Here is a 20,950-nt window from a genome sequence, read left to right on the forward strand (position 1 = left end):
AATTTTGATTGGCAAGCGAAGGTAAGCAGCGGATGCCATTTCCTGTTCTGCTAAATACCTCTGTTTGCCTCTCGTTTCTATGTAGCAGCGATGGCCGAGTGGTTAAGGCGTTGGACTTGAAATCCAATGGGGTCTCCCCGCGCAGGTTCGAACCCTGCTCGCTGCGGAAGTGCGAGGGGTACTTTTTTTATTATTTTCACACCCTATGCTTGTGTAAGGGAACTCGCAGCATTTACTAGCGGTCGTACCATAAATATCAAATTGAATGAAACATTCGAGTGCATCGTGCCAATTTAAACGTTGCCTCCTTTAAATGCCCAAGGTCGGTGTGACAGCGTTCGCTCTTTCATTTATTTATTTTAAAAAAAAAAATTTTAAAAGAAGTCATACATTCACAAGACATTCTTTTGAATAACGAACTGAAGCAGCGACAAATAAATTTTATCCAGCCTGCCGCATCTCTATTTTGTCTTCCCGATGCAACAGTTAACAGAACTCGCAAATCGTAATTGCCGCTGTATTAATTTTGTCCCATCATCCATGTAACGTGTCCCTGTTTCGCGCATCAAGTCACCCCGCTTGGAAGAAAGAAGGCAAAGCTTTGAGTTATCCGTTTGCTCGAGTGAAACAGAAATATCGCGTGCAAAGGAAGCACAACCAACTACCTTCCACGGACGCACAGAAGGCAAATAGTGAAGTCTCACATTTTCTGGGTTCACATTTTTTTACATTTTCACATTTAAAATTAATTTTTAAAATTAATTTTTTTCACATTTTCAGTTCACATCCTCAAACATGCCCAGAGGCTGGAGCAAGGCATACCTCGGAAAGGGGGGGTGGCAAATTGCAAGCCCCCTGGGGAAGGGCTGCTAAAACATCGTACATCTGAAGCAGATGCCTCCGCTGCCCCCGCCTCAAGATTCCTGGGAAATATAGTTTGCCAAGGGTGCTGGGAATGGTAGCTCTACGAAGTGCAAAACTAGAGTTCCCAGATTCCTTTGGGAGGAGCAATGTGCTTTAAATGTACGGCGTTTAATGTAGTAGTTTCACTCCTTTTCAGACCTTCGTATACTGCCTGGAAGAGGTCGGGACTGCTCGCCCTGTCTCGGTTACACAATCTTCCCGATTAGTCCTCCTGTGTGTGTACAGAGCCGGGCACGCACACTCGCACGTGCGTAACTTTCTCCTTGGTGTCTCGGGTACAAGTTGTACGCGCGCACATTCCGCATTCGCAGCCAATCAGCGCATAGACATCGTGGGCAGGGACTGCTGCCGTGACCTCGCTCGCCCTCCCTCCACCCATTGATTTTAAGGGGGGAATTTGAAAGCCTGACAAAGGCTTTAGTTTTATGGACTTTGGCAAGAATCCCACCACACCCCCTCCCCAAATTGTGCAACCGTCTCATGTTTCACGGGCACTTTGGTCTTTAGAATTGTTGTATTTGGATCTGTTCTATTTTGTGGGTAAATTGCCTTGAATGCTAATTACTAGAAAGGCACTGCAATAAATTAGAATAGAAATGAAAAAAAATATAGACCTGGTGGGAAATGTTCACAGTTTGTGTGTTTTGCTCCTAACCTTTTCCTTGAATCTTAGCCGCCCATTTTTTTTAAAAAAAAATGCTATAAATTAAATGCAACATCTGTTTGATCTTAAACAGCACTTTTCATTTGCACCATGCAATTTTTCTTGGTGGTTGGTTTTTCTTACCCCACCCTTTCTCCAGATTGGAGCAGGGCTGTTGACAGGAGGGTACAGAGGCTACACAAGGATACTTTTTGTTTGTCAAAGTTGGCAAAATGCTTTTGTGTGTGTTTGTGTTGTTGAGGGCTGTGAATCGGCACATGCTTAGAGTATTTGTTGCTTGTTGTTGTTGTATATTTGTATCTAGCTTTTCCTCCCAGGAGCTCAAGGCTGCATTCATTGGCCTCCCCTCCGCCTCCTTCAGAACAGCCCTGTGATATGGGGTAGATGTAGAGTTGGTAGCTCAAAGTTGTGAACCTGTAAATACTTGGAGTATTTTTTTTTATTTTTATTTTTTTGCTTGTTGATATTTATCAGGGTTGGCATTTTCTTTCTCTATTTTTTTGTCTTGGCCTTTTGCCATAAACATCAGAACTATGAAACATTGCAGTTAAAGCAAAGGGTGGGCTGCTTTACTGAATTTATTGTGTGTATTTATTTATTTATTTATTTAAACGTTTGAAATGATATGATATAGATATACAGTGGTACCTCGGGTTAAGTACTTAATTTGTTCCAGAGATCGATTCTTAACCTGAAACTGTTCTTAACCTGAAGCACCACTTTAGCTAATGGGGCCTCCTGCTGCCACCACGTCGCTGCTGCGTGATTTCTGTTCTCATCCTGAAGCAAAGTTCTTAACCTGAAGCACTATTTCTGGGTTAGCGGAGTCTGTAACCTGAAGCGCATGTAACCCGAGGTACTTGGTGATTCTCCCTGGAACTCAAGGTTATGTTTATTGTCTTTTCACTTTTTATCTTTTCAACAGCCCTGCGATGTGGGCTAGTCTAAGTTTAGATATGCAAGCAGCAGTTCTTGCCAATAGATTGCAAGGGGGAGCAGGTGAGAGATGCAGGGGGCCATAACTACATACATTTTACAGGGCCCAATAAATTCTGTTGGCATTCCTGCTTGCCACCAGCACCACCTGTGCATCCATCAACAACACCAAGCCCTGAATAGTTCCTAAATTGTAGTTCGTACCTGAGCAAGTGGTACATTTGTAGTGAGCATGAAAATTCTCCTTATTTGTCATGGCTAAGCAGTTGTTGATAGACAGTCACTGTTCCCTATGTACTTTTGCCTGTCATCGTGCTGGTGACATCCTCTTGACAGTGACAGAATTCTCCTTTGATATTTCCATTAAAATCCCAAACATTTCCTTCCCAGCTGACATGACAACTCTAAACCTAGTGCATTATGGCAACCTTCTCCTAAATTTTAGCTGGAAGCTTTGTAGAAAGTCAATGAAAAGGCTTAGAAAAAATATCAACCTCCTGTTTTCTGTTCAAACTGACATGTTAATAATCCTGTCAATGCAGTGACAAAGTTGAAATCATATCCGAGTTATTTTGCATCATAGAAAACTGGTATGCATTCCATATTTCTTCCCTCAGTTGTACTGAACAATCCTAAGCATATTTGTTCAAAATTAAGTATTAACAAATTAAGCAAATTTGTTCAAAATTAAGTATCACTCAGTTTAATGGGGCTTACTCCCAAGCAAATGTAGGTGGGACTGCAGTTTTTAGGACACAATGTTATGCACACTTAATTGGAAGTGTGTCCCATTGAAATCAGTGGTACTTTCTTCCAAGTAGACATGCACAGGATCAGGTTGTATGACTGATTTGTTTTCGGGTTTTCCCCTGGCAACCAGCAATTAAGTACCCACATATTTGAACTACAAAAGTAATTAAAGTGGTGCTACTTTTCTTAGATAAATCAGTGGGACTTATTTCCTAACAAAAATAAGTCTGTTTCTTCCTTAAAAAGACCCCTCATCACAGCTGAATTTCATACAATGAGTTGAAACACAATGGTCTGTGTCCCTTGATCCATGCCAAATGCCCTAAGTATAGGCCTGATGTGCATCAGGCACATGAAACTTTATTAAAATGTTAATATGTGGCTCAGTTGACTTCAGCAAATGCTCTTGAATTTAAACTGTCTCAGCCCCATTGCAGTCAATTTGACCAAACTGATTTAAACTAAGATGTTTGCTTTAACTACCGTACTTTGTGTAGTGGGATTATTAGATACTTATGTGTAGTGGGGACTTGCCAGAAGATTTCCCCATCGCATCAAAAGTTTTTTGTTTACTAACCTTTCTATTAAGTGTTGATGTCAGCACTCCATTCCAGACATCCACATCATAAAAGGCATGTGTTCTTAATTTTTGTTATTCGTCACAAACCTTTACAATAAGAGGAAACTACAAAGGGCTAAACCATCTTATTTAATAACTATAATACTTGACAGTTTCCAAAACATTCATTTTTCTGCATTCAATTTTCTGTCCCTAGCGTTTGACATCATTTAATTTAATGCAACAGGTCTGTATTGTGAATTTATTCATCCTTTGTGCCTAGAGTGTAAATGGTGGTATCACGTGTCGAAAAATGAGAAAGTGTAGGTCCAAGGACTAGCAAAGTACATTTTCTTTGAACACTGGTTCAAAATATAGACACATATATATCTGAGATAAACCCCAAATGATAAGCAAATGCATGCATTAAAAATCACACCGGCTGCGTCTCCTGGGATAAAATAGCTCCAGTGGGCATTTTCAACAAAGAAATAGCCAGGGAGAGGGATGCTTAACTCTTCTTTCACCCACTGCCTTTCAGCTGCCACCCACCACTCTCTACGTTCCTTCTTAGGGTTTCAGATGTGTACAGTATTTATCTCTTTTGCAACACATACTTGGAAACCACCAGGGCAGGAAATCAGCTTCTGGGGAAGGGGAGAGTGGTAGCAGAAAAGCAAAAAAGCAGGGGAATGGTTTCCATCTCCACCAGGACTGAAGCTAGTTTGAGAAACAACATCAAACATAAGTATTTTATAAGAAAGGACAGGATACATAATGCATTTAAGATAAATCTAGCAATGGAAATGCAGTGAGTGCACAGTAAACTGAAGTGTGAACACAGCCGTGGTCCTCCACATTGCACTGAAGCCACCCTCTTTCATAAAGTCGTCTTTTTACCTACCCTCTGAGCTAGGCCTCTATCAACACATAGGATTCCTTGAGCCCACTGAGGGGATCCAAGCCACCATTTGAAAAAGGTAGACACAGCCAGCTGCAGAGTTAGCTGGGAAGTTGTAGGGAATGAACCAATAGGACAGACAGAACACACACACACAAAAAGGGCTGTTTGATACTGGAGCTTAGAGAGCGTTGGTGACACTGATAGGTCAAACAGATGCCGAGAAGCAATAACGCCAAGCGCTAGCGACTGATGCATATCACAACATCTGAACCTGAAAGTATACAAAGTATTTTATTGTGCGAGACAGTTTTATCACTTGCTTTGCAATTACATCAGCTTTATAACATTTCATGCGCTGCCAACCACACCAAACTGCCCTTGCCATTCATTTTTTATGAATTTGGAAGGAGGTGGCGACTGCCTTCAGGAAATTAAAACCCCTCAATTACCATATTACTCATCAGTAGCACTTGCTACTATTGATGTGTACGGTGCTATTGTCTTGTTGCTCAGAATAAAAGGAAGCAGTCTTTCTTGCTGTCTAGTCGTAGGAAGATAAGTATTTTAAATGACAAGCTATTTGCATTCATGCTAACTTTGCATGAAGATGTATTTTCAGCTGTGGGGGAGGGTATCCACTGAAAATTAGACTTTAGAGCTTTGGTATTATTTTAGTTCCAGATTCATTTAATTCATTTAATTTACCACAGGCCCTACAATGGATAAGCATCACTCATCAAAATCCCTTTGTCTAATCACTAGATAAATCCTTGGGATAACTATTAACAGAGGTATGTAGAGTCTGCAGACATAATTCTAGAAGCTGAAATATGTGGCCTAGAGAAATGGTCAAACTAATTATCCATCAAGTCCAGTGGCTCTCCATAGTCTCAGGAAAATGTATTTACCATCCTACTACCTATCCTGTTTAACTGGAGATGCCAAAGATTGAATCGGGAATCTTCTACATTCAAATCATGTACTCTACTGCTAAAAACAGTCCTTCTCTAGGAGTTCTACCATGTAATGTAATGTAGTTTTACCATGTATCTTATGCCTAAGAATGGCTTCCAATGCATTTCCCAGCTCAGTTTAAGGAGTTGTTTATTACCTATAAAGTATTGTCACACACCACTCCAAATCTCCAAGCAGTGCAAGATTCCAGGGGGTTCCAGGCGCCTTATTCAGGATTCATGTTTCCATTTTGGAAATGAGGCACAGCAGAGACTGCGGTGCCTTTATGATATGTGGTTTATTTACACATATATACAACCTGAGCCTAGAATGGAGGGGTTCGCAGCCTAAAAGAGTATTGTTTCTCCCATAGCTGCAGCCCTGGATTCAAACAGAAATCAAGCATTGTGCTCTGCCTCTGCCTTTTCCATCCTGCCATCTTTCCTCATAGGGAACTCAAATCTGACTTTGTCCTATCTAAGAGCTAGCGAAGGGGAACCAACTCGTATACCATTGGCACAAAGCCCCCCTCTCCTTACTTTCTTAATATCACCTTTCCCTTGTTTTCTTAATGGCTCATCATCCCAGGCAATTACCTCATCAGGAAACTAGCCTGGCTTGTATTTCAACCCTTGCTGAATCCAGGAGTTCAGGACGCTTGATTAAATTCAAGCACTTACTGGATCCAGGAATGTAGGGGGCTGGCACCCCGAGCTCATAACAGTATGGTCTGGAACTGGGTTATTTCACTGAACAAATATGATTTTATTCGCCCACTGTCATCTGAATTGGTGACTATTGCCACATCTTGCAGTAGGCAATTCCTTTTGTCTGTTCTGAATCTTCCAACAAGCAGCTTCATTGGATGGCTGTGGGTTTTAATATTATCAGAGGAGAACAAGGAGGGTGAGAGAAAGAGAACCCTCTTTATTCACTTATTCCATCATGCCCAATTTTATACACCTCTATCATGCCCCACCCTTGCTCACCATTTTTCTAAGCTAAAAAGTTCCAACCTTTCATAATAGAGGAGTTGCTCCATTCCCTTGATCCAAGCTAAAGTGAATCACCCAGGCAGAGGCCGATTTGGTTTCCAGAGATACTAGAAAAATGATTTCTTTAGCCGCTCAAACAAATAAATCTAAAATATCCTCAAAACTTGGAAAATGCTCCCTGACTATATGATATTTTTTTCTGTAGAATTGTCTGCTTTCCCACAGTACTTCTCTATCTTGTGATTTACTCATATGGTTAAACAAAGGGGGGAAATAAAAAGGAATAGGCAACTTTTATACATAACTTCAAAATAATTTATTAAGATAAAGGCAACAGAACTTACAAGAAAAGAAACAGATCAGAGTACACATCACCTTTTGTGTTCGATGCAAGATGTCAATACAGTTTTAATAATATACAATAGGCTATGGTTCAGGCACACAAAACCATTTCAAGCTGAAATTTTAAATGACTGACAATGGGCCAGTGCCACACTAAACTCATGTATACAAATAGCTTTGCTTTCTGCATCCCAAAAGATTGGTACCAGGCACAGATCTTTCTTTTTAAAGGAAGGGTGGTCTGGTGCTTAAAGCGTCAAATAAGTGCTTAAAATGTTGATGTTGTGTCTGGTAGAAATTCCCAAAGCAGAGCTTCTGGTGCAAGGAAGGGAAATATTCAGTGCCCACGTGTAATATTTATTTACACCATTATTAGCAGAAAGTTAATATCCCTTCAGTATCTTAGCAGAAGGATAGTGCCACCAAAAGTATTAACGCAGCAGTGGTGCAGTGTGCCAAAGATACTGAAACTGGTGGCAACCATGCTAAACATGGCTCAAGCCACCTTAACAAGAGCCTACGCCATCTTTGTCTGAGAAAAGGAACCAGGATCCTGCCATTCCGGATCCCATGGTTCTCATGCTACTTTTTCAAGGTGCATGAGAGAAGTCAAACAGGAAAGCACAGTTCTTATCATCTAATGGACACAAACTGACAAGGTGCCTGCACTGCTGGTTGAACAATTTCAGTGAACATTGTAGAGAGGAAGGTGAGCACAGAATACTATATTACAGGCACCCCCAAACTCGGCCCTCCAGATGTTTTGGGACTACAATTCCCATCATCCCTGACAACTGCTCCTGTTAGCTAGGGAGTTGTAGTCCCAAAACATCTGGAGGTCCGAGTTTGGGGTTGTCTGCTATACTACATGTGAGTCCACGGAAGAGCAAAAACAAAACATCTGAGAAATAACATATAGCTGCATATAAGACAGATCAGTCTTCAACTGTTAACTATGAGTTACAATTATGTTATAATATTATTTATATACTGTAGTGCCATCAATGTACTGTACATGATGTTTACAGAGTATTACAAGCAAAACAGGAAGGAAGGAAGAAAAAGGCAGGTAACAGCCACAACAAACTTTCGTTCTAAATTTTGGCAATGAGGAAGCAAATGAGGGAAAGGAAAATATGTGTTACATTGGAGATCCCAACATAGTTAGTGTGTGTGAGAGAGAGAGGGGGGGGGTGAGGGAAGGAAGGAAGGAAGGAAGGAAGGAAGGAAGGAAGGAAGAGAAAGAAAGAAAGAAAGAAAGAAAGAAAGAGAGAGAGAGAGAGAAAGAAAAAGAAAGAAGTGATAGGGTGAAAATATTAGAACCCTTCCCGATGCACCATAGCAAACCCTTTGGGGGTGGTCCTGAAACCACTTTTATAAAAAGAAAAATTTAAAGATAGCTCTGTCAGTAGAGTATGAGACTCTTGATCTCAGGATTGTGGGTTCGAGCATGAAGATTTATGCCCACACCAGGCATAAAGATTCCTGCATTGCAGGGGGTTGGACTAGATGACGCTTGAGCTCCCTTGCAACTCTACAATTCTATTATTCTATGTTAGGTTATCCAAATTAACATGTAGTTTGTCCCTCAGTCGATAGGACAACGAGAACTAAATATGAGTAGATGCCGTTTTTTATCTGGGGGATAAAGACTCAAAGGGTTATATCCCAGGAAAGGTGGGTTTTGAAATGATACTGAGTGGTAGCATGAGAAAGTTAATCTGGAGAGAGAGGGAACCAGGTATCAGTGGCTGGTGGCAAGAGAAAATAGAAAGAATACAGGATACCTTTGGTTGGCTGAGTGTGGTAGAGTTAAAGGGCTAAAGTCTGTTTGAAGGAATATAACAGGAATAAGGGCAGAAAGATATAAGGGATCAAGGATGTTGAGTAACGTGCTTTTCCCAACTGTTCAATAATGACAGGAAACAACTCACATATACATTAAGTATGAATGTTGGAAAAAGCGGTTAACTGTATTCACATATTACTTATGCTAATAGTGAATAAAAGCAAAGTACCTGCCAACATTAAAAAAACCAAGCAAACTATACATGGTATTCTGCATGGGAAATTGTGGCATCAATAGTACAAAACTACCTAGTTAAATAATATTCAAAGACACTCCTTTATGAACATATGCAAAATACTGAAATGGTGAACACGGTGTTCAACATATATTTGGTCTTCTGCTTCATATTTCATAGTTTCTAAACTTCCGCAAGAGTTCAGATGGGGTGTCACCAGACCAACGAAAGCGCAAATGCCAACAATTTGGATCGGAAAATCCTGTAAGGTGGGGGGGGGGGAATTGAGAGAGAGAGAGAGAGAGAGAAAAGAATCAGCTAGTAGAGAGGAAATGGTACTTTGGGTTTATAAAGTAAAACTCCTTTAATACAAAAACTACCAACTCCCTGCTTCATTCATTCATTTAGGAAAGGCCAAAAACTGTAGATGAAGCTTTGGTAACTTGGTGGAGGGGGGTGCATTCAAGCTGTGCACACAACTAAACCTAGTCCTGGGTTGACTCAGTACCATGCACACACACAATAATATGAAACCAGCATCACAATGTATCCCAAAGAGAACCTGCATGGTAAAGCCACTTTGAGGTTTAAGGAGCGACGCATGCCAAATTGTTGGGTTTCTTTGTCCATACATACATTTTGGGCCCATAAATCAGCAGCGCTGGCTCCCACTCTCCCTAGGATTAGTATCCCCAATCTCTATGGTACTTTGTCTCTCCCACCAACTGTTCTTCAGAGATAAAGGTTCAAGGAAGTTTCCTGCCCTTCCTATTCTGCACCTAGTTCATCCATGCATGCACATCACTTGATTTCTCAGCATTTGTTACTGTACTGTTAACAAAAGCTATTCTGCTCTTCTTCAAAATCATTTGAAAATTCCATCTGAATGTGTGGCCTGCTACACTGTGTTTGTGATGATAGGGAAGCTCCATCTGTGATGTTTGACCTGCAATCTCACACTCACACACCACTGGATCCTGCAGTCTTCAGGGGACACTCAGGCACATGTGAACTAGCCCCAGCTGAAACATGAGAAGTATGAAGCACAGCACTCAGAAAGACATGTGCAGCATGATGCCCTATATGGACTACACCATCTGAACACCCTACAATTTCTTGGGTGTGCTATGTAGGAGATTCAAATGAGCTGTGCACAGGTGCCATGCAGCTTGCAGGGGTCAGGTACACCAAGAAGTATACCTGATATTCATGCAAACCCACATGAGGACAGACCCCACCCCTGAGAATAAAAGAAGGCTGCATATTTCACTTATCTGGTGCCAGCCCCAATTATCTGGATTTTTTTCTGGGTCTAGCACTGGTACCACAAACTATTTACCTGGGGAATCAGGGCTCTTTGGTGACAGCAGCTTCCCAGTAGTGGGGTCAAAGTCTTCTAGCCCCTTTTGGTCATCCAACAGTTCATGATTGTTGTTTTCAGATTTCTGGGGGAAATTGTCAGCCATCTTATCATTAAGATTTAAATCGGGAGCTTCCAGCATTGGCTCTTTTTTACCTCTGACAGCCCAGTGCATTGACTAGACAAAAAACAAAGAAATTTGTGAGTTGTAACACAGCTACACATGCTTGCTCAAGGATGAATGGTATCCTCACCGATTCCCATTCCCCTTGCTGAACAATGCTAGCTAGCAGAGAACTTTCCCACCCACAGAATGGCCTCTTTCTTTCTATTCCCCAAGAATTATAGATGCATAAACCAAAACTAACAGTTTTGACTGAGTTGCTCAGAGCCTCCCACTGCTGGAATGGGATGGTAATCTTGCTTCTCCGCCAGTAATCATAGCGAGATCGGCTCTCTTCATTGGTGAGGATTTCTTTAGCTTGCTGTAGCTTCTGAAAATTCTCCACTACAAATCAGAGACAGAAGAAAGTTTTATGGAAATTTTACTTAAATGTATGTGTTGTTTTTTCTGTTTTTAATTATTTTATGTGTAAATGACCTTCAGTCAGTGATTTAGAAGGCAATAAATAAACTAATTGCAATAATAATAACAATAATCCTTTGTTGGATATCACTCAGTGTGAAAGATATATCCACTGTCAATATTTTGCAGAAGGGATTCAAGTGCATTATAAAAATGTAGGTTTGTACTGTACAGTTAAAAATTATTAAAGCACGCTGTCTCCTTAGCATGACAAATTCACTTATTCTTTTTCTAAAAAATCAGACTTATTGCAGTTTGGTAAGTGACAGGAGACATATATTGAAAGGTGTGGAATGATTATAGGAAAGTGTTCAAACACCCCACAAGCAAATCAGAACAAATGCTCAATAAATATAGTCTAACTCTCCACAAAAGGATTGCGCAAGCAAATCAGGATGAATACCCAATAAATATGTCACCTGGAAGAGCCTTTAGTTTGATTTTGAAGATTTCAAATGCAATCACGATGACTAAAAAAGAATTAGTCATCAAAGGCAACCAGGTATATACAAGTGAAACAGAACAGATAGTTCCAAGAGCATCATGGGAGCAGTGATATGCACATATTACGTCTACTACAAAACAAAAACTTCCCTATCGTATTAGGGTGATCTCATTTTTTCCAGTGGATATAAAAGTTTCCATACTATAATAGAAACACAAGTCCGCATCCTTAGTAACCATCTGTGTAAAGGTTATGGAGATTTATATTTTATCTATGAGTCACCTTTCTATTATATGATCGTTATTATTATATTCATTTATGCCAGTTTACTATACTAGATAGATCTTTTGAAAGGCACTGAATTAAAATGCTAACAGGGACTGGCAAACACAAACAAAACGTCATACAGTTTAGTTTTCCAGTTATGTTTCTCCCCCACCCCTGATTGGCAAGCTGATAATTCTTCTACAGGAAGCAATTTAGATAAAAGGGACAAGGCAGTTAGTATTTTAACATCTAGTCATGACGTAAATCATATGAAAAATAAATATACATTCACTAGACCCATAAACATGATTTTTTTTGTATGCATTCTTATTTGCATAATATGCAATTTCGTCAGTTGCCCCTGATTTTTTAACTACACATTACATGGAAATGTGTGTTAGCAGTGACCCAACACCATTTTAGAAAGCAAAAATAGCTTTGGAAAGAGATTTTGAGTGATTAAGTGGGAAGGCAGGTACTCTACCTTCTTTCTACTCCAAAATGTCCCTTCTGGCAACATTTCCTCCATGAGGTTCAAAATATGTTTCACTTGGGGACAATTTGGTGTGGATAAACAGTGGGCATGAAAGGGGTTAACCACATTTAACACAAACAGAATCCCATTACCCCCTTTCCACATCTTAGTTATTCCCAAATTATTACTCTGCACAGGTCCAGAAACAATGTACTGCCAAATATAATGTATATTTGGGTTATATCCAACTAAGTCCTACCGAGCTTAGACCCCTTGGAATTAATGAATCTAAATGAGTCACATCTACAACTTCAATGGGTCCACTATGTGTAGGATTAACATTGGATAAAACCCAAAATGTGTAAAAATTATGGAAATGCAAATAAATCTATACAATATTAAACACCCTGAGTTTGCATTGTCTCTTATAACTATTTCTTGTTCAAAAAATAAGTGCACATGTTAACAGGGTTGCAACTTCATAAAGCCCCATCTGTTTGCTTAATGCTTTTCTTTAGCTGCAGATCATTTGGAGAAAGAAAGCTGGACCGTAATTTGTTTCAAAAAAGGGAAGTGAAGCATTTGATTTTGTAAGCCACCCTATTAAACCTACGTTGCCAAACAACTGCACTAAAGAATAGAGTAGCTATGATTTTCCTCCAGAATCAATGTTTGTATAAGCATTAGGGCAATATAGTTCAACTTGCTGCTGAAAAGGAAGTGTGCCACACAAATAAAAATAAAACAAAGTGTGCTGCATATATATAAATAGGGCAAAGTATTAGGCAGGAAATTGAGGATACTTGTGCATTAACTTCTTCTATCATAGCCAGTGCCAGCAAGTGACAAGGCTGGGCATTTGCTAGGGCCCGGATACTTGTAGAGCCTGAGGGTGAACCCACAGCAGGCTGACCAGTCTCATCTTTCCTAAGATGGCAGGAAAGGCAGCATCTTTTGGAATTTTTGATTTGCACCCCACTCCTTTGTCAGGGTTAGGGTTAGGGGGTGCTTGGCCAATGGCTCACAAAATCCTGAATCCACTGTTCTGTGTAACGTCACCTGTTTCATTTTGAGAGAGAAAAGGAAAAACCACATACCAGCTTGAGGGTTTCCAGGGTGCTTGTCAGGATGACATTCGAGGGCTCGAACCTTAAATTCTGCAAGAATTTGTTCAACCTAGACAAACAATTGAAGAATGGATGGAACTTGTTTTCTTACGAAAAATATACCTATGGAAGCTTCATATATGACTTGTTTCTTACACAAGTATGTGTGTGGCACTATGTGTAAAACTCATGGATTTGTATTATCCATTTTAATGAATGTAAGATTTACTAAACTGGCAATTGGTATTCACAGTGAAACAGCCACTTACAGGCAGCAGTGCATATGGGAATATATTTATTTTCCCTTACAAATACCTGCGTCAAGCAACTCTTCTTTTGCTATAGGTTGACACTAGAGCCTCAGTACACAGCAAAATAGTCTATGCATGTGTTCATGCACCATTTATTCCACAGAAGATCCATGGAAGTCAAGGTCAGATTTCCTTGGAAATAGTCTCCACCAATGTTGGGATATACGGGAGCAGTCCACTATATGTGTAAATATGGTAAATTAATCCCAAAGCTGCTTGAGTGCAAAACATTTTCCATATATCTAGATTTCTTTAATTCTAAAACATACATAGGTTCTGTTGAAAATGGCAGACTCACACAATACCATGGCTGTCAGCAATCTCTTGTGTCTACTGCTCATGGTTTGTAATGTGAAACATCTCTGTCTCCCTAACATAAATCACTTTTGTGCAGTGGATCAGCTTTCAAAGCCAGCAGACAGCTTTTTCATAAAATGTTATTTCTGTTTACTTCACTTAGGATGCTATCCACTTGTTGTGGTTCAAAATGACTATCCTATTGACACAGCTTTTCATTACAAAAATCAACCACGCTGACTTTTCACGCAGGCAAAATCTAGTGGCCCCTTGCTGGAAGCCATCTCAGCAAACCTTTAGCGGGTGGGCAGAAGGCAGATCTGAATCTACTGGTAGATCTCTTGGTGGTTTGCAGAAAGGATTTGCAACTCTCAACTTGTTTAACAATAGCAGCAAGAAAATTATCTCCCCTCTTCCTTCTTCAACTACTGAGGTGAAGAAAGTTTGTGGTAACAGAGTGGATTTTTGCCTGAAACAGTTCCATTCCTCTCGGGTACTCAAAGCAAATTTCTGGGCTCAGCATTCTTCTAGTCTGTGCTTTTTTCACCTCACTTTGCTTGGTGGATCTCTAAGTTCTAGTAAAATACAAGTGAAATCCACAAACCCAAAATGTGCACGCTCACGGTAAGTTTTTATTTACTGTGAGAAGGGATATTATCTTTTCAAAGTCAGCAAGGATTACGTCAACATAGATCTTTTTAAACAGAACAACTGTAACTACATTCTGTGCCACTGTAACCTCAAAACAATCTACTGAGGCTTTGGATATTAACTGGACTATTTAAGTTAACACAGGACAACTAGAGAATGCAGAGAATTCCTTAGGTATATACCAATTAAAAGGTTATTCAAGTGCTATTCCGATAACTGTATTCCTTCACTCAAAATGAAAAAATTCAAACTATTCTATTGAAACAAAGCTGTGTGAACAGTTAATTGTGTTCAACAGCTTAATGTTGCATAGGTCAAAAAAACTGAACTGGGGGAGAAAAACAGATCAACTGCTAAAAATATGTACAGAAAACATGGGGAAATTAGGGAAGAACAGAAACAGCACATATACACCAAATCAAACCAATTAACAAAGAAAGGACATTTTTTAAAAAAATTGTAATGAACTAAGGAGGAGAATAGTAAAATCATAATTAACTAGTCTTACTGTAGACAATTCATCACAGCCTAGCAAGCTGTAAAAATCTTCCATGTCTTCCAGTCTGCAGTTCAAAATTGCATCCATCTGCTTCAGTCTGGCAAGCACTTTCCCACTTTCTGAAAACAGAGACACAAAAAGCTTAAATGCGTCTTTTAACCAGTTCAGAGCTATTTAAAGTGATTAGAGAAAAACCGATAGGTGCAGTGATGCTGAAGCTTCTCTACAGATGGTTTTATACACTGAGATGTCACCCGAGACTCTGTAAGCACACCCTCGAATGAGCCTGCTCTTATTGGTGGAAGCGAATTCTGATCACAGTTTACGATTGCAAAGCTCTCTGGGATTTGTAGTTTACAGAGTGAGGGGGGACCCAGCTTTATGATTCATGTTTCCACCTGTAAAGAGGTTAGTTTTTTAATGGTTGTTTTGAAACAGTTAAAATTGCTTTTAGTTTAATATTTTGGCCGCGGGTATGTGCTTAATTTGGGGGTTGTTGTTTGTTTTATATTGTTTTGCTGCTGATTTGTTAGCCACCTTGAGTTTCTTTGGAAAACCAGGCATGATAGGAATTTTTAAAATAAATAAAGAGGGAATTTCAGAGCATAAAAAATATTTTTTGCAATAATCTTAGTTTTGGAAATTAACAGCTTTGATATAAACTGTAATTCCTGATTCAATTTGATTTGATAAGGCATTGTTGCGATTCATTCACATTTATTTGTTTTAATAGGTATTATAACAGTTATTTAATGGAGCTACAAAGTATGTTCCTTCTCACTTGTGAGAATAAGAAAATCAAATTCTGACAGTTTAGAACTATATATTTAAAAAGAATTTATAAAGGGCACATAATGCAATTTGAAAGATGATGCAACAAATAACAACGAGGAATAAGTGCCAACATCTAAATGGATTCTTGCCATTAGTTTGCCTATGTAGTTGCAAAACACTGTGTACAAGTCTGTTTGCCCAATCTTTTTACAAGTGAGAGTACTAGCATGACGTGCAGGATGATGAAATCTAATATTTGAAGTTCTGACAGATGTGGGTATTATGTTTTTCCCAGCTTCATTAATTTTTTTAAAAAACCTCCTGTGCTTAAAGTTCTGGTTTACAGAGTAACATCCACAAATACAGTAATAAGGAACAGACCAACCTAACTTTACTCTAGTTTGCAGTGGGCAAGGTAACATCCCTGAATGGTCTGGATTTCTGTACTGATTTGAAAGAAGAATTAGAAGGTGGAGTTCACTCTTGCTGAAAGCCATACACTGCAATTAATAGCAGTCATTAATATCTATCACCAGTTATAACATAATAGGACCAGTTCAGCCGGCTTGTTGGAAAATGCTTCATTGATTTAGTTCATCATGTACCAAAATAACTGTCCCACAGTTAATCACAAGGCCTTGGGCAAATATTTGTGCACTGAACCCTATATACAGAAAAACAGTATACAGGTGTCTCATACTGGTCACCAGCTATAGTGTGGATCATCAAGGAAGCAGAACAGGATGGAGTCCCTACCATTCAAAAGCACCACATTTACAACAGAGGAAACCCTTCAAATTCTTGAAGAGGACGAAGTTGCAGTTCTTCCCACAGGGCATAACCAACCTATGCAATTTGCTACCACAAGGTATTGCTACCAGTTTGGGTGGCTTTAAAACTGGATTAGACAAATTGATGGAAGATATAGCTACTCATCATGATGGCTGTGTGCTGTCTCCAGTATCAGGGAAATAATGTCTATGAATACCAGGAAGAGCTTTTGTGCTCTCCTGCTGGAGAGGGGGGTCTCCATAGGCATCTGTTTGGTCTCTGTGGGAACAGAATACTGCTTCCCACCTCTTTTCCAGAGGACTAGATGGCACTAAGGTTCCTCTCCAGCCTTTTCATTCCATGGCCCCCAATGAGTCCCATTGAAACAGTTATCATCATCATCAACCTTTTATTCGACCGTCAGTCAGAAAAAAATACATTTGTCAATACACAGTTAAAACATCCAGGAAGATTTTAGAACTTAGCCAACACTAAAATGGGCTAAACAGATAGCCCCATATCAATACAGTCAATTATAGTCTTGCGACGCTTAAAAGCTAAAAAAAGAAATTTGGCCACCAAGGAAGGTATAGCTCTAGTGACATTATTCAGCAAGTGTAAAACCTGGTTTTCTTCGGGTAGGAAGCAAAATTGACATAGGAGTGGGTCTATAAAATTTTGTCTAAGCTCTGCATAAGAAGGGCAAGTCAAGAGAATGTGTTCGGTGGACTCAACCACACCCATAGCATAATGACAGGTTCTCTGAGCGTATGGTACTCCCCTGTACCTTCCCCACAATATCGCAGAGTCAAGGACATTTAATCTAGCCGCTGTAAGAAGTCTGCGGTATTCCACATAGTGGATTTCTGCAAGGTAGGGGGCTGGTATGGTCCGATAAATCTGGTCCCCTAGGAACATCCCTGGTTTTACCTGGGCTATGTCCTCTTGTCTGGCAATGTCACTCAGTCTCCGGGAGTCTCTGGCAGCCATTCTAATGATAGGAGATCACCCTGGGCCAAGTAGGACCTGGTCAACATTCGCAATGAGATCACAGCAGCTTTACAATTTCTCCAGGCATAGTAGGGGAAGCAGGAGTGAGCGATGTTCAAGCATATATTGTTAGGGGTGAGTTGGAGGTTTACTAGCTGCTGCCCCCTACTTAGGCTCTGTGCCTCATGATTATCAGGTCCCTGATGATTCAATGGCGGATTCAAAATCGAGGCAGGGGTTTTGGTGAAGGCATTTAGTTTTCCCTCTAACATATTGATGGAAGCTGATAGCACCTTTATTTCGTCAGCCAAGTGCAGGCAATATTTCTGCAAAGTCCTCAGCTCCACTGATTGTACTATATCACATAAAGATTTACGATGAGGGTCGGGGTGGGGAGAGAGGCCATCTGGGCTGGAGGTTATATCCAACAGCGATTTGTCTCCTGGCAAGGGAGTATTTGAAGTCGTTGCGGGGTCATATGGACAGTCTACCTGCTTGGAGGTGTTTAAAAGGTTGTTTGGAGTCATTGCAGGATCATGTAGGCAATCTAACTGCTTGGAGGTAACAGGCGAAGGAGGCACAAGATTGCAGAAAAACTCCTCCAATGATGAGATAGAAGGCTCTAAGGTCTTAGGTGGTGAATCCAGCCCAGTGGGCTTCGAAACCTTAGACATAGGTTCTGAGGCATTAAAGGAAAGGTCTTCCACAGAAGAGGTACGACCACGTTTTAGGTTCGTCATGCTAAACCCCTTTAGCGGCTCGGTTATCTAAGAGTCCTTCAAAGGCCAAGCAAGAGCTGGTGGAAGGCCAGGGAAGCGCGGCCGGTGGCTGCCCAAGTAACAGATAATCAGGTTGTTAGTGAAGCTCATTAAGGAGATTTATGGCGCTGACTTTGCAAGCTTCCACAGGGTGAGTTCCTGGTGTTATGAAACAGTTATTAGTTCTCTGTTTTCTTTTCAAAGTTTTTAAAAATATGTTAATGAATACTATTTATTGAGGATCTTAGGTGCCTTGCGCAGTGCGATCCTTCACATATTTACTAGGAGTAAGGTCACGTCTCCCAGTAAGAATACCATCTGAACCATGTATGTTTATTTCAAAGTCTCGTTGCATTCAGTGGAGCTCACTCTTACGCAAGTATGTTCAGGATTGCAACATTAGTCACTGAACCATTGTAACACTTGCAAATTTCAGTCATAAGAAAAAGAAACATAGTTTTGCTCTTTATAAAAAGTACATGCAATATTGAAACAATTGGTATTCCTGTGAAAAGAATTGCAGCATAATTGTTTACATTGTGCCTAGAAATGATTTAGCTTATTTGAATGTTAGCCTTCAAGAATGGAAACAAATAAAGACCAACCAACGCCCCCCCCAAACCAACACCTTTTTCTGAATGCAATTCTAAACTAACCAAGAAGAAAAGGGAGGGGAGAGAATGAGGTATATCTAAGCATGGGGATGAGTGAATAGGTAGAAATTGAGAAGCAAGTTACAGAGCAATATAAATTATAGAAAGTAATGCAAGTTACAACAATTTAGGTTACTAGTGGCAAACTCTGTTCAGGGTGAATTCAGAGGAATTTGCCTTATGACAGCCTTTGTGACAGGTTTTTATCCTGTCATTTTCCTGCCCCACTCCCAGAACATCCCTTTTGGGGAACTTGCACTCCACATTGGCTGTGCTGGGGTGAAGTACTTGCGCCAGCATATCACCAGCTCAGCCATGGCTGAGCCAAGAGACTCCCAGGCCCACCAAATCCTAATTCTCTTACCCTGACGGATCTTGGGTTAGGATTATGCTGGAATTCTGATTATTTAGGAAAGAACGAAAATACAACATTTGCATTGAAGAGTATGTTGAGATGTCTGTGTAATATATTAAGGTGACAGATATCTATTTACTGAGGTCCTGCTAGAAGTGAAAAAGATAGTCAGGTTATTTATACACCAAATTCAGGAACAAATCAAGTGAAAAACAGCTGGCACAGACATACCCTAAGGCAATTTTAGTGGGTGTATGAGTCCTTTGGAAAGCACCCAGTGTGACTATAGCTATACCATAATCTTTATGAAACCATTTTTAAAAGACAAACCTGAAAAACAGGTAAATGATGCATTGAAATGAATTGCTATGTCCACAAGTATGGAAAATGTGTTTACAATACCAACCAGTAAATACGTCAGGCTCTTAACCTGAATTGACTTGTGGGTGCTTTCCCTACAAGGGTGCTTTCCTTTGTCTCCTTTACAAACAAATTTAACCTGAAAATTATGTTTAAGAGTGGAAAAAAGAGGTTAACTTCCACTGCACTGTGTCTTGATTACAGATTTATATTTATAGAGATGCCAAAACAGGAGCTATGAACCTTACTTAAAAAGCAAAAGGAAACCCAGAACAGCATGAAAAATCACTTGCATTCCTAAACACGTTCCTTCTGAAGCCTGCCCCAATTTATTTGGCGTCGTGTATATCTGTAGATGACTCGCACAGGATGCTGAATTAGTTGCCTACCTATTTTTATCTGCTTTTATGTATAGCGTTGTGGCGCTTAAACTTTGCAGCTTTACTTTACATTTGCATGAAATGTAAAGCTTTAAAGTATTTAAAACAGGTAAGCATTTCAGTGGGAGTTCTTCCAATCTACAAGCCGATGCTTATTTTAATGAGTGCATTATTAAATCCCACCTTTAACTGCTTTAATGTGTGTAGTATTTCATCCTGCCGAAGGCGGCGGCCTTCTGCTTGCCTCTTAAGGCTCCTCCCCTTACAACCCGTTTCCAGAGCTTGCTGCGGCTCCCGGCCCGCTAGCGCCCTTTCCCTTCTTTACAGTCTTTGCCCAGGCAGAGCAGAACCCGGGAGCTGCTCGCCCATCCAGCCTTCGCTGCTCCTTCAACGAGTTGCTGCGTCAGCGCCTTTCCTCTTTCCTCCCTCAGTTCTTTTGTTTATTCTCCTTTCGCTTTTATTCATTTTTGGGGGGGGGGAGGGAACACACCAAACACTACAAAAGCATTTAACGATCTTCTCCCTATCCATATTAACTCAGAAATAAATCCCACTGAATTCAAAGGGATTCCTCCCCACCCCCTTACCCCGCACTCCATAAGTTACGTTAGAATCCAAAGGAATTCGTTACGGTATTTTTAGCTTCAAGTTTTACTACAAAAGAGTTGACAAAATATAGGTGAATTAATCTTTTTTAATATATAAAGAAGGTGGGCACGTCAGAAAAATTCCGGGAGGGGGGTCACGTGACTGCGGACTCCGCAACTTAGCCGCCTCGTCATTTCACCCCCCGCCCGCGCGCGCTCGGCGTCACGTGATCCAGTTTGTTGTTGCGGCCCTACGCTGGGCGGCTGCCCGCG

The 20,950-nt window shown here is 40.3% G+C and overlaps 1 protein-coding gene and 1 non-coding gene across 3 annotated transcripts; one reads left to right on the forward strand and one right to left on the reverse strand.

The window, feature by feature from the left end:
• Nucleotides 1–84: 84 nt before the first annotated feature.
• TRNAS-UGA (transfer RNA serine (anticodon UGA)) lies at nt 85–166 on the forward strand. The gene has a single exon. It is a non-coding gene; the product is annotated as a tRNA-Ser (tRNA).
• Nucleotides 167–8,329: 8,163 nt separating this feature from the next.
• DNAJC12 (DnaJ heat shock protein family (Hsp40) member C12) lies at nt 8,330–15,324 on the reverse strand. 2 transcript variants are annotated; one of them, XM_053388403.1, is made up of 5 exons: nt 15,059–15,324; nt 13,283–13,361; nt 10,781–10,920; nt 10,392–10,497; nt 8,330–9,314 (listed from the first exon to the last, which is right to left on the reverse strand). In XM_053388403.1, exons 1-5 carry the CDS (start codon nt 15,134–15,136, stop codon nt 9,220–9,222), a joined length of 498 nt encoding a protein of 165 aa, XP_053244378.1. In that variant the 5' UTR covers nt 15,137–15,324; the 3' UTR covers nt 8,330–9,219. The 2 variants fall into 2 exon arrangements, with proteins under 2 accessions (XP_053244378.1, XP_053244377.1); XM_053388402.1 differs by having other exon boundaries at nt 8,331–9,314; nt 10,392–10,590; nt 15,059–15,322.
• Nucleotides 15,325–20,950: the final 5,626 nt, after the last annotated feature.

This window comes from Podarcis raffonei, chromosome 5 (genome assembly GCF_027172205.1).
Source record: "Podarcis raffonei isolate rPodRaf1 chromosome 5, rPodRaf1.pri, whole genome shotgun sequence".
Lineage (NCBI taxonomy): Eukaryota > Metazoa > Chordata > Lepidosauria > Squamata > Lacertidae > Podarcis > Podarcis raffonei.